At 45.3% G+C, this 13,922-nt stretch overlaps 2 protein-coding genes across 3 annotated transcripts; one reads left to right on the top strand and one right to left on the bottom strand.

Moving 5' to 3' along the window:
* The first annotated feature begins 312 nt into the window (after window positions 1-312).
* Window positions 313-9,815, top strand: LOC120647282 (lysine-specific demethylase SE14-like). Of its 2 annotated transcripts, none has more exons than XM_039924018.1 (7): window positions 313-1,357; window positions 1,444-1,522; window positions 1,618-1,685; window positions 2,402-2,552; window positions 3,888-4,507; window positions 5,085-5,525; window positions 7,273-9,815. In XM_039924018.1, exons 1-7 carry the CDS (start codon window positions 457-459, stop codon window positions 9,483-9,485), a joined length of 4,473 nt encoding a protein of 1,490 aa, XP_039779952.1. In that variant the 5' UTR covers window positions 313-456; the 3' UTR covers window positions 9,486-9,815. The 2 variants fall into 2 exon arrangements, with proteins under 2 accessions (XP_039779952.1, XP_039779951.1); XM_039924017.1 differs by having other exon boundaries at window positions 319-1,357; window positions 5,043-5,525.
* A 2,140-nt stretch (window positions 9,816-11,955) lies between these two features.
* Window positions 11,956-12,975, bottom strand: LOC120647281 (probable acetyltransferase NATA1-like). The gene has a single exon (XM_039924016.1). It carries the CDS (start codon window positions 12,879-12,881, stop codon window positions 12,198-12,200), a length of 684 nt encoding a protein of 227 aa, XP_039779950.1. The 5' UTR covers window positions 12,882-12,975; the 3' UTR covers window positions 11,956-12,197.
* Between the last annotated feature and the right edge of the window lie 947 nt (window positions 12,976-13,922).

The following is a 13,922-nucleotide window of genomic DNA, read 5'->3' as shown; positions in this document are numbered from 1 at the left end:
AATTGTTGAACCTATATAGAGAGAAAAAATGTATTTGCCTTGGAAGTTAGTACTGTGCAAGTTTACTTTAGGAGGAAATTTGGAACGGACCGGCGCGGCCTTCTCGTCGCGAGGGAATCAGAATCAGCTGTTTCTTTGTCATCCCGGCAATCAGCAACGAACCGAGCAACCGCCTCTCACTCCCAGTCGGGGGCAAAAAGGCTACAGAGCACGCGTTCGCCGCTGGGGCGCGCGCCCACGTGCCGGCGCCCGCGCCTCCGTGCCGGGTAACCGCCCACAAACTCGAGTCCACACCGCCCGCATCGTCTCGTTCCCCCACACAATTCCCACGCCCACACCCCACCGTCTCCGCAGGCCATCCCCTCCCCTTCCTCCCTCAAACCCCCACCAAATGCTCCACCCCTCCGCTCCCCGTCGCCGGCCCGCAAAACCCTAGCACCGCCCGCGCCCTCGCCGATGTCGCCGCCGGCGTGGCTCCGCGGCCTCCCGCGCGCCCCGGAATACCGCCCCACGGAGTCGGAGTTCGCCGACCCCATCGCCTTCCTCTCCCGCGTGGAGCGCGAGGCGGCCGCCTACGGCATCTGCAAGGTCATCCCGCCCTACCGGCGCCCCTCCCGCCGCTTCGTCTTCGCTCACCTCAACCGCTACCTCACCTCCTCCTTCGACGCCGCCAATCCAGCCGTCCCCGGCTCCTCCTCCAGCACTGCTCCCTCGCGGCCGGAATCCGCGGCTGTGTTCACTACCCGCCACCAGGAGCTCGGCACCCCGCGGCGTGGGCGCCCGCCGCCACAGGTGCTGAAGCAGGTGTGGCAGAGCGGCGAGCAGTACACGCTCGAACAGTTTGAAGCCAAGTCCCGCGCCTTCTCCAAGGTCCACCTCGCCGGACTTCGCGAGCCAACTCCACTGGAGGTGGAATCCCTCTTTTGGAAGGCGTCAGCGGACCGTCCTATCTACATCGAGTATGCGAATGACGTTCCAGGGTCTGGCTTTGCCGCCCCACCGCAGTCCAGGCGGAGGAAGAAGCGGAGACGAGACGGTGATCAGGTGGAAGAGGGGGAGAAAGGTTCTGGGTGGCGGCTGTCAGGGAGCCCATGGAACCTCCAAGCAATTGCACGGGCTCCTGGGTCACTCACACGATTCATGCCGGATGATGTTCCTGGGGTTACCTCACCAATGGTGTACATTGGGATGCTTTTTAGTTGGTTTGCATGGCATGTCGAAGATCATGAGTTGCACAGTCTCAACTTCCTCCACACTGGGGCACCCAAGACGTGGTATGCAGTCCCTGGCGACCGGGCCTCAGAGCTAGAGGAAGTTATTCGTGTGCATGGATATGGAGGAAACCCTGACCGCCTTGGTATGTGTTGTTTCACATGGTTGTAGTCTGTATGTTACTGTTATGTTCTAGCATGTGCCATAATTTCTGTTTGTTAATCCATGCAGCATCGCTGGCAGTGCTCGGGGAGAAAACAACATTGATGTCCCCAGATGTTCTTGTAGCTCGTGGTGTGCCGTGCTGTAGGTACAAGCTCTGAAATGACCAATTTGTTTTATCAAATTTGTATGATGTTACACCAGATTCTTATGAATTTGTGTGCTTGACATGTACTATTTCAGATTAGTACAGTATCCTGGAGAGTTTGTCGTGACCTTCCCCAGGGCCTACCACATTGGATTTAGCCATGGTTAGTTATGATATTGAACTCATCATGAATTTGTGGAGTCAATTTACTGAACTGATAACATTGTGTTATTTTCCTAACTATGTCTGTTCGAGCTTTGCTGTTATTTCACATTCATAGTACGGGAAGCATACACAAACTATTTAGAAAACACAATGCTTGTAGCTTCATTGGGTGTAGACTATTGCTGTAGTTACCATTGCGAACGCGAAGGTTGCCAGAACAGATCAGTGCTCCCCTCATAATGTACATCATAAAAACATATCAATTTGGTGATACTGGAACTTTTCTTCACTGAAATTAGGTCACGGTCTTTCAAAAAAGAAATTAGGTCATGTTTATTGGCCTGTTTTCCAGTTAACAGAATATTTCCCATGCACAATTAAGGACTCAAGCCTGTAAGGCTGCTTTAATGTTTCAATGATGATTAAGGCTGACTCTATCATTGCTACTTGATATTGCATTCATGGTTTCTCCTAATAATTTATATCCTTTCTACTTTAGGGCTTCAATCAGATATAAGATTAAACAATCTATGTAGAGAAATAATTTATTTTGGTCTACTGGATGAAAGGTGATCCATTGCCCCTTGGAAATGCTTAGAAACTGACTATCTACATGTTTGCAGCAGCATCTTCTGGTGTTCAGATATGCCTTAATTTCTTTCCTTTCTGTTTCTTATTGAATTAGGCTGTTAATATCTGGCCCATACAATGTAGGATTTAATTGTGGTGAGGCTGCGAACTTTGCAACTCCCCAATGGTTAAAATTTGCAAAAGAGGCTGCTGTTCGAAGGGCTGTAATGAATTATCTCCCAATGCTCTCTCATCAACAGCTCCTGTACTTGTTAGCAGCATCTTTTATAATCAAGTAAGTTTTATTTGAGCTCATTCTTTTTTTTTATGGCAATATTGCTTTTGTTAGTTCTACCAACAGTTTAGTATAACATAATAGTAGCTTTATTGACATGGTTACTGGTGCAGCTAGTTTCTGGGAGTATGGGATTAGATGTATTTGTTATGTCTGGCCTATATGCTTTATTTTATGCATGTCGAAGGCACAGGGTTCTTGAATGCAGCTTACAATCAGAACTTCAGAAGCCATCTAGTTCATTGCATCAAGAGCCACTAGTTGTTTTATATTATTCAGTTTAAGGTATTGATTAGTTTCAAAAAAAAAACTATGAATGTAGTGCCTTACGATGGCCTGTGTAATTGTGTATTGAACAAGATTACTTCTTATATTTGCTTTGGTTCACAAGGAATTACTGAAGATTTTATGTAGCAGGAGAAAATTTGACAATTAGGAAACAGTTAAGCAACCGAACTTGTTAGCTTCCTTGATATTTGAGCACACTCTGAAGTTAGTATTGTTAGAATCCCTAGATATCTGGCATTGATGCTTCTACATGTTTTCATAGAAATTAAAAGATTAGATTTTGATTTGAGTTATCAACTGTTGTTCCTACAAAAATTTCTGGATTCAAGTTTTGATTCTGGCAATAGTCGAAAACTCGAAATATCAGATAGCACGTTTTTAGTGCCGTTTGGAATTTTGGATAGTATTGTGCGTGAAAGTTGAAACAGTGTGGTTGAAGATCTCAGTTCTATTATGTAATGAGTAGTTCTGTAATTAAAAAATTCTTATATATATGAACAGATGATACCTTGTGATATCATCAACTACAAATGCCATGCATTTGCTTGAATTCTTATATATATATGAGCACATGATTAAGCATGAAAAGAAAAGTAACTCATGCTGCAATAGTACTATAGTAGAAAGAATCTTCAGAAAAATAGAGCCTGATAATTTTGTATCGGTATATATTCAAGGGAAAATGTCTGGAAAGCAGCTCATGGTTTCTGGATGTTTAGTTTTATTACTCTACCATTTCTTTAAATCAGAGTAGTTATTTCGGATGAAAATAGGATTGGACCACAAATGCACCTGGTCATTCAATTAGGTTTGTTGCCTTTATCCAGCATTTATGGTTGCTTTCACAACATACTTTCCATCAGAATATGTAGTACAAGTAAGAAACTCCCATTATCTGTCTGCTACAAAATCTAACTTGACAACTTGATTTTCAATCGTGAATTTAATTATGCTTACCTAAGTTTTTGGTGGTCGTATTACAACCATATGGCACCAAATGCTTACTATTTTCTGCACTTTGAATCTAGTGGTTCATTTTAATTTCAGAACGCCGAACGTATTGTCTGGAATTCGAACTTCTCGGTTGAGAGATCGAAGAAAAGAAGAAAGAGAACTGTTGGTCAAACAGGAATTCTTGCAGGACATGATTAATGAAAACAAGCTTTTGTGTTCTTTCTTGAAAAAGAAATCAATTGAAAATGTTGTGCTCTGGGAGCCTGACTTGTTACCATCTTCCACTGTTCTAAATTCCTGCTCTTTTGGCTCAAAAGCTTCTGAGAAGAAGTCAGAGGATGGTTGCAGATTTGAATCTAGCCAATGCAACCACAAAGATAATAGCCCATCTGATGGCAGTGCGCTCATGACTGGGACACAGACTAAATGCATGTCTGCGAGTAACAAATCATCTGATGCTGCATCTGCTTCTGTGGAAAAGTCTGATGCTGACACAGATGACGAGGATGACCTGCCTTTCGATTTGAGCATTGATTCTGGCTCATTAACCTGTGTTGCTTGTGGAATTCTTGGCTATCCATTCATGGCAATTCTGCAACCTTCCAGAGAAGCATTGGAAGGGATTTCCCCTGTTAATATGGAAAGATGCAAGCTGAGTTCTGAAAAAGAGAAATCTGCCAATGTACTTCCATGCTGTCCTGATAGCAATTTCGGTATGCCTTTCTTCCAAACTTTTGTAAGTTTTCTTGTTTATATAATGGAGCTATAAAGTGGAAAATCTCTTTGATGCATGTGATTTTTTTAATCATGAATCATCTACTGTAGTGGAAACCTCATTGATGCATGCAATTTCTTTTATCATATATCATAGATTTTTCTTGAGGGTTTATGTTTAATTGTGGCAAATTAGAGTTAGAGCTAGAAAAATTGTTTCGGGAGATCTGTTTATTTTTGTTAACAACCCCAATCTAGGTAGAGTGTTTCGGACTGCAATAAACGTATAAGGAAGGTTGATATTATCCGCAGGCATAGTTTGGGAACAAGAATGTCTTTTCGGTAATGGTTTGTATCCTTTATTTTCTGAAGCTCATTGACAATGGCATTTCTTGCCTTACCATATGCACTATAACCTGATAAGAATCCGAGCTTTTCTAATCTGATGATGGCATCCTGTCCAGCTGAGTTTTTTTTAATTCATAGTTTACTACTATCTTACATTTATATGTGTATTGTTTCTTGTTTATGAAGATTCTTATGGAATGGTGAAAAATGCTTCTGCATATGTATCAGGGTCGTCTTTTGTTCCAGATAGACCTTCCTGCTCTGTGGAACAACCATGCCTGGCTACTCCTGCGAAGCAAGCTAACATCAACCATCGGAATGCAAAGTCATATGAAGATGTTTGTTTACCGGAGAATGAACATGCTGGACCTGTGCAACAACACAGTGATAGTTCATATTATTGCAGAAGTGAAAATACTCTTCATTCATGCAGTAACAGGGAAAAATCTGATAATACTATACCTAAGGACAGCCTTGGCCCAAAAGTTAAACAAACAGGCAGATGTGACATTAACATACAAGCTGTAGAAAGTTGTGATGGCACTATTAACTGGAATACAAGTTCTATCTTTGCACGGCCCAGAATCTTTTGCTTGCAGCATGCCCTTGAGATTGAAGAGTTGTTTGAGGGCAAAGGTGGTGTCCATGCCCTCATTATTTGCCATTCAGGTAGGGATAACTTTTGGTTTCATACTCTGTTTGACTGCTGATGGATGCTGTTGTGATATTCATACTTTATGCGAGATCATTTGTTCTTAGTTTCTTACTCTAACATGTTGGTCTTATTTATCTGCAAATATTTTGCTTTTGGATATACAAGCCAATTCCAATTGATGTTTACTTCCTCATTGGAACCTAAGTTTTGGTACCAATAAAATTCAGGATTACATTTTAATGAAATATGACATATTCTGCATGAAAATGGAATGTTGAAACTAATGTGGCCTTTTGGCATTGTGGCTTATAACTTTTTTTAAAAAAATGAAAGCAGCAAAATCCAAACATAGGAAATTCATGAAAGATGGAACGCACATGGAATTATTGATAGGCACCATCTGATTACTGAACTCTTTAAGTTGACTCAGTGTGGCTGAAGCTAAGCAGCTGAGCACTATTGACTATATTGCATCCTTCTGCATGTAATATATAAGTGGCAGATTATCTATGTTATTGTATCTAATAATTATCTTCCACCTTACTTTTGTTGTCTCAAAAGAACTATTTTACCTGCTAGTAATAACTAAATTACACGATCATATACTCATGGAAAACTGAAGTGTGTTACCTTGTATTTTATAATTGCATGAGAGCAATAAGATAACCTCAGTTAATGACTTGTTTAGATAAATGAGCCAACGAACATGAAATGTATTTGAAGACTTGGAAACAATGTTCTTAAGGCGTCGCCTAGGCGACGCCAAGGCGTCAAGGCGCTCAGGGAGGCCAAGGCGTCGCCGACGCCCAGCTAGAAGAGAGGAAGAGCAAGGGGAAGGAGCGACCGGGAGATGAAAGGAGGAGCAAGAAGGTTACCAGAACTAGCAGGCGACGACCTCCGTCTTCCTCATCCTCGACGGCACCGGCACCGGCGAGATCTGGCCCCCAAGAAACTGGGGAGGTGCGAGGACTTGAAGGGGGAGCGGCTGCGGTGCTCCATTTGAGCAACTGGAGGGGATGCCGGGGTTCATTGCTGCACGGGTCTGCTACGGCTGCAGTCGATGTGCAGGGGAGCGCCGGTGGAAGGGAGGAGAGGCATGCGGGGCGGAAGGGAGGAGCGGCGGCACTGCTGCGAGGGAGGAAGAGAGGAGCGGCGCTGCTGCGAGGGAGAAGCGGCGGCAGTTTTGGATGTAGGGTTACAGGGAGGATGGGTAAACACAGATAAGGTGGTCATGGGCTTGTTAGTGGGCTGGGCCTTACCTTCTCCTTGCCCTTTTCTCCCTTTCCTTTTTCTTTTCTCATTTGTTTTCCCTGACTATGGCGTCGCCTAGGCGAGGTGAGGCGTCGCCTAGGCGTTGTGGCGGGGGTAGAGCGCCACAGCTCGCCTCAAAGCCTTAAGAACATTGCTTGGAAATTCCATATAATGGCACGGTTTCTTCTGCAGACATAATTTGAGAACTGCCTTTATGGACGTTGTTTTGAAGATATCATATTTCTCCTTGAGATACCCCCCCTTCCCTCCCTCTTCTCCCTGCGGTGCCATTCTGAAATGAGGTGCTCATTTGCTCTGTACATATTGCAAGCAAAATGCATCTTTTACAGATGCACATCGACAATCCCTAGTTGGGCCTACACTCCTGAAAATGGCAGTTGAACTCACTGTTCTAAATCATGATTTGAAGCAAATATACTCATCTTTCTTTGCTTTTCATATCGAGGTTTTCACTGATCAAAAGTTTTTTTTTGTCCTTCACTTCTGCAGATTATACCAAATTAAAAGCACTTGCAATATCAATAGCTGAGGAAATTGAGTTTCAGTTTGACTGTACAGACGTTCCTCTTGCAGATGCATCCAAGTCTGATTTACATCTAATCAACATTTCAATTGATGATGAGGGGCATGAGGAAGATGGAAGGGACTGGACATCGCAGATGGGTCTAAACCTGAAATATTGTGCCAAGCTTAGGAAAGAAACATCAGGGATTCAGGACCAATCTCCTTTGTCAGTTTGGGGACTGTTTTCCAACCCTTCACCTGTTTCGGTTGTTCCTAACCTCAAGTGGCTCTGCAGAAAAGCGCGGACACCGTACAGAGTTATTGGTATTATTTCCAGCTCTAGCACGTCTGCAATTGCTGGGGAGGTTAAGCCTGAAGTGAAGCAAGAAATAGGCACTACTGGAAATGTTTGTGAGGATGACAATAGCCAACATATTTTCCAACAAAATGGCCTCTTGCAACCAAGTAGGCTACACAATTCTAATGATAGAGACAACAGGCCCTCATGTTCTAAGGAGATTGACCATGACGGACATTCTCTTATTGATATCCCTATTGCTGTTGCCGAATATCCTTTGAAGCACCAAGTTTGTGAGGGTCCAATTAGTGTTAGCACGCGCAATGACACTATTTGTTCATCAGATTCCCAGGATTCATCTCCACTTGCCACATCACCAGTTGATGTTACGAGATATCAAGGATGTACACAATCAACTGAGTTGAGTAGTTCATCAACCTTTTATATTCAACAGTTCCTTAATGATGAAAGTACCTCTGTGGAAGGAAGCATGAACTGTATAAGCAATCATGAGTACTTAGAACCTCAGGATGTTACTTTGCAGTGCAGAGATGAATGTTTGCAAGTTCAACAAGATCAGGAGGAGATGGGACTTTGCAATAATCCTCATAGGACATCAGCTGATCCAGGTCTTAAGGAAGATTTGGCTATTTCAGAAGAAAAGCACGGGGGCACTGTGTCTTCAGCCCTTGAAAATGACGAGGGTTCTGTTAAGACATCTAATTGTTCTGATAAAACTAAGGAATCTGCAACAGCCAATCAATTGCAGAATCATGATGTGGGTGCTGTTCCAGTGAAACAAAAGTCAAGCTTTGATGAGATGACCTGTAGTGCTGATGTACAATGTATTACCTTCGGCTGTGTTGTCTCTGCTGATGTTCCTGTTTTGACTCAACCCCCATCGGTTCTGCATGATTTGATGAGTGATGAGCTGCAGGTTGATAGCCACCATTGTGTTGTCAAGGCCATTGAGCCTGAGAGCAATAATTCTGCTAAGCATGGATCTCTGCAGATAGATAACCTTATTTTAGAGGACACTCACGCTACTTCGACTACTGGGATCCCTGTACATGATGGAGAATCTCTCCACGCTGGATCAAATTCCTTTGATATTTTACTTGGAGCTCTGGCTGAAGAGTCCAAGGGAACAGATGCTCCTGGGAAAGATGAGGTTGGGAAAGCTTCATTGACATTAATGACACTGGCTAGCAATGACCACTTTGCAGATGAAATTGCAGAAGGAAAAATTGTAGAGGTGGTGGAAACAGACACAACTTTCAGAGCAACAAAAGATAATCAACAAGTTGATCGGCCGCATGACTTTTGTTTATCAGATCTGGTGTCTAGAAGCATCGGAAACTCAAATAGAACTGATATCATTTGCTATGTCAGACGCAAACGCAAAAGAAAGAAGGATTCTCAGTCAAATACTGATAGTTCACCAAGTCTTGGGAGTTTCGTCCGGTCCCCGTGTGAGAGCTTGAGGCGAAGGACTAAACCTTCAGTAGTTGAAACTGTGGAAGTTTCTGCTGGTAAAAAGGGCAAGAGGGCAAAAGTGGGATCATTTCAGTGTGACATTGATCTTTGTGACATGGCATTTGAGACTAGAGCTGAACTTAATGCCCACAAGCGCAATATTTGCACTGACGAGTCATGTGGCAAGCGTTTCCGTTCCCACAAGTACTTGAAGCGTCATCAGTGCGTCCACAGTGAGATAAGGCCTTTGAAGTGTCCCTGGGATGGTTGCAAAATGACTTTCAAGTGGCTGTGGGCTCAGACCGAACATGTCAGGGTGCACACAGGAGAGCGGCCATATAAGTGTTCTGCACCTAGCTGTGGGCAGACTTTTAGATATGTCTCAGATTACAGTCGCCACAGAAAGAAGTTTAATCATTATTGATGGATTCAGTTTTATTAAACTGGTCGTAGCTGGGGGCAAATCTTCAGCTGCTTGTGTTGGTCCTATGTTTGTTGTAGCACTTAACATATTTAACCACGTGACAGCTAGTAGGGCTAGTGTATGTTCCGTTGTTAACAATGTGCTAATAATTTTAGTGTAGGAGTTAGAAATTGCTGGGGGTGAAGAGACACCCCACCTGTTGATGTAGATTTGCATACGCTGATGTAGACACTGACACGTGGCCATTCATTATTTGTTCATCTGATAAGTGCTAATCCATGATAAACTTTATGAACATTGTGAAATCATATGATGGATTTCAAATGATCACGGATTGGTTACATCTATTGTGTCTGAATCTGTACATACGGCCGTCGGCAGGGGTTAAAGGATAGTATCTGTGTCGACTGTCGTCTGTAGATGGACAAGATGCTATTGCTGACTGCCTGATGTTCCTCAGCTACCTCTCCCCGGTCTTGCCTTGACATCATTGGCTGCCAGGCCAGCGATGTCTGAAGTTGTCATTCTGTTACAACAGATTACTGAAATATCCCTACATGAATCTTAGAAAAACTTGGAATTTTAAAATATCTCAATCTACATCGGTACGTTTTGCTCAGGTTCTGCGGCAGATGAACCCTGTAAGGCAATTAGGGTTTTGTGACAAAACCGTCGTGAATCATAGAAGCAATGTTATGAAATCTTCTCGTGAGGGTCCGCATGGAATCGAAGATAATCCAGTTATACCAATCCAATCAGCCAGGGTAATATGAAATGGCGGCACAAGGATCACAGCATCAGGCACATCGCACATCAGAGGGAAAAAACTCTTTAATCTTTCACGGAAAATTAAATTCTGTTCTAATAAAAAGTAAACCATGACCATTGCACGACCACGACCATCTAACTCACCTAATATGAAATTCGCAAATCTTTTGCTGCTTCTCATGGATCAAGCTAAAAACTCCTAGTGGGAGTGGGACTCCTCGTTTGCGGCGGTCGCCTTGACCAATGGCCCGAGCCTGGGCTCCCCGAACATGGTGATGCCCTGGCGGGTCCTGAGGACGGCGTACTCGCCGGCAGCGCGGGCCTTGCTCTTGATGCTCGCCCACTGCGTCCACGCCAGCGCCGTCGTCCTCCAGCCCCGCTGCTGCTCCGTGGACGCGACCGCCTCATCCATGATCAACTGCTCCATGGGCCTGACCGCCTCCTCCACGTGCATCGACGGCGCCGGAGCGACGGCCGGCGGCGCCACCACGCTCAGCTGCTTGCCCTCTATCACGATCCACGAAGGAGCGCTCCCGAGGGACGAGAAGAGATGATCAGGCTAACGAGGAAGGAGAAGATGTTGCTGTTTGCTTTGTTGCTGCTACGTTGCCGAGGAGGGGCTGGTGGACGCGTCTTAACTTATAGGGAAATCTTTTCTTGAGAAGAAAGACGCTCGAGCGACGGGCGCGGAGGGAAAGACAAGGCCATGTTTAAGCTTGGACTAGTAGGGAAGAAGAAGGAGAAGCGGAAACATTTACTTGGACCGTGGAGCAAGAAAGGAGATTGTTTGGGGAAAAAAAAAGAAATGCCGTCCGCTGCAAGAAAGGTTCGAACAATCGAGCCTGATCTGTTGGCGGCCTCTATTTCACGACGGCATTGCTCCCTGGATTTGGATCGTATCAATTCCCAACCCTGCCCACTGACACGGGTAGCCAAAAAACTGCTCGATGGAATTAAGCTTGTCACCCCTAATCCCAAGCCTGCCCGACAGTGATCAAACTGGCTCTCAACCTCAGCGTACACAAGACGAACAACACACCAACTTCAACCAGCCGTGGCACAATCATCCTGCCAGAGCCACAACCATCCTGTTAAACCTTTCATCTGTTTCTTGAAATTCAGTGTTATAGAGCTAGCTCAATGCATGTAGGAGTTTCCTGTAAAACCTTTTTTTTTGTGACAAATCCTTTGTGTGTTTCTACTTCTGCTATTTTGCCATTAAAGCCAATTTTTGGTCTTTCTACTCGTGTCATTTGATATTTCTTTACAAACTCTCTACTGAATGTGAGAGAACATGAGCTGAACAAGCCATCATACAAATAAATCTACAGCTCTTGCTGGAACACAAACAGCCCTCTGTTCTTCAGGTTTTAGATGTGGTTAGGGAGCTTTATCATTGCAGTTTAACTAACATGTATCGAACGAAATCGAATAAATGGTTGACAACTAATACCAATAACTAGATTACACATAATCTTGTGTCCTTCATGGTCTTTTTCTGGATACCACGAGTATTTTGCATATGCATAGTGAAAAACTGGCATGGGCTTATGAAATGTGCGAGCACCATGAGCAGGAACATTCCAAGTTGTTTTATCTAGTTGGGATATTCAAATAGATCATGGAATTTCCCTGGCCAAACATCATATAGTGAGGAATTCATCCCAACCAGCTCAAAGACTCCGATCACAATGAACAAACATGCTCAGCCGAAAAGTGGCTAATGATAAAGACATACTTGCATCTAATTCAAAGATAATTTTGCATAATGCATCAGAGTTTACCACAAGAACAAGTCCCAATTGCTCAGCAGACAACCTGAATCCATCGTCACTAATGAGCTGATGATCAAATACTCCGAATCACCTTACCGCGAGCTAAGCAGCAGAAGCAAATCCACCACCTTTATTATTTGGCACTCAAGAACCAATTTTTCTGGTCCTCCTATGCGGCAGCTTTCCCGTCAGCGGCCTCCTCCTGGTTGCCCTTGTACTTATCCAGCGCCGCGCCGGTGAGCCGGCAGATGCGCCACTGCGGGAGCACATCGGCGCCCATCCCCTCGTAGAAGTCGATGGCGTTCTTGTTCCAGTCTAGGACGCACCACTCCACCCGCCCCATCCCGATCTCCGCCGCCCTGCCGGCGACGGCGGAGAGCATCATTCGGCCGAGCCCGCGGCGCCGCCAGGGGGCGCGCACGAAGATGTCCTCCACGTACAGCCCGGGTTTGGAGAGGAAGGTGGAGTAGTTGGGGAAGCAGATCACGAACCCCGCCGTGACGCGACCGCCGCCGCGCGGCGAGGCGAAGGCGGCCGCCTCCGGGTCCGCGAGCGGGGACGCGGAGAGGTCGAAGCGGCGAGAGGCGATAGTGGAAGTCGAGTCCGGGACTACGGGGGACGGAGAGAGATCGAGGATGAGGGCCGTGAAGGAGGTGAAGGGAGGCGGCGTCGGCGAGGGGAAGAGTGTGGAGGTGAGGAGCTCCTCGGTGGCGGCGAAAAGGTCGGTGAGGAGCTCGAACTCGGCCATCTGGTGGATGAGGCTGTGGATGTGGGGCACGTCGCGGGCGTCCGCCAGGCGGAGCTCCGCCCACACGTCGCCGGGGAAGGTGGTGGAGTTGGCCGGCGCCGCCATCTTGGTCAGGAAGTGGGGTTCGCGGAGAAACGGGGAGCCGGGGAGATAGGAATGACTGGCGGATTGTGGGTGTTGTTGGGTCTGTCCTCTTCTTTTCTGATGGGCCACCTGTGACACTTCTATTTTTGAAAGTATATTTTGTAATGAAATTTACCCATTTAAATATGCCGCAAGTACAAAATCTGAATATACAGGCAAAACCCATGGAACCAATTAACATTAACTAAACATACTTTTAGCTCTCTTTTTATTAAAATTTTCGGTTCTCGTATAAAAAAACTTCAACTCGGTAATCATCACGAGCTCATCATCTCGACTTACAGCTCACACTCTGTTCGTCTGGCTATGACTGGTGGCTGCTGGGGACACCACCTTCGGTCTGGAGGTCGAAAGTACGCGAAGACCAAGCGGCACGTGCGTTGAAGTAAAGGAGAGCGAAGAATATGATGGTCCTCGGTTGACCCTCGGATTGGACGCTGAAGGTACGCGAAGGCCAAGCGGCACGTGCATTGAAGCGAAGGACGAGCGAAAAATATGATGATCTTCGGTCGTTTGGCCGAAGATTCCATGAGGATGCACCGACGAGATGCCTGTGCTGTCCAGAGAAGGACGGAAGGTCTTCAGAGAGTACGACGAGGTTGATTGTCGCGGAGAAGGCTGTCTGAGACAGCGGAGCCCATCTGAGTTGTAATCCACTCGCGGCTGTAATAGGGAAATTACATGTACGTCTAGGAATATTTCGGAATATGACCGTTATAGAGGTTTAGAGTAGTATTTACATTTAAAAGGCGAAACGATGCCTATAAATACCCCTGTAGTCCACATTGATGGGACACGTTGAATATAAAGAGAGAAAGTTTCCCACTTGGTTTTGTGTGTATTTCTTTACTGTTGTGGTGTTCGTCCGGTCCGGAGACACTCTCCACCAATAGTGATTAATGCTGATTTGCTATGAGAGAAAAATACTGATGACGGGTGGCTAGTACTAATTTAGTGTGAGAGAAAATCACTGTTGCTGCCTACAGAACAGAGTGTTATATG

This window comes from Panicum virgatum, chromosome 9K (genome assembly GCF_016808335.1).
Source record: "Panicum virgatum strain AP13 chromosome 9K, P.virgatum_v5, whole genome shotgun sequence".
Lineage (NCBI taxonomy): Eukaryota > Viridiplantae > Streptophyta > Magnoliopsida > Poales > Poaceae > Panicum > Panicum virgatum.
This window is presented reverse-complemented; position numbering and strand designations above follow the sequence as displayed.

What these genes read in the sequence shown, in the direction of transcription:
- LOC120647282 (XM_039924017.1), top strand. Translation starts at nt 457, where the DNA reads ATGTCGCCGCCGGCGTGGCTCCGCGGCCTCCCGCGCGCCCCGGAATAC. An exon ending in AGGAAACCCTGACCGCCTTG is followed by an intron (nt 1,358 to 1,443) that starts GTATGTGTTGTT and finishes TAATCCATGCAG; the next exon opens with CATCGCTGGCAGTGCTCGGG. An exon ending in GCAGCATCTTTTATAATCAA is followed by an intron (nt 2,553 to 3,887) that starts GTAAGTTTTATT and finishes TTTTAATTTCAG; the next exon opens with AACGCCGAACGTATTGTCTG.
- LOC120647281 (XM_039924016.1), bottom strand. Translation starts at nt 12,881, where the DNA reads ATGGCGGCGCCGGCCAACTCCACCACCTTCCCCGGCGACGTGTGGGCG.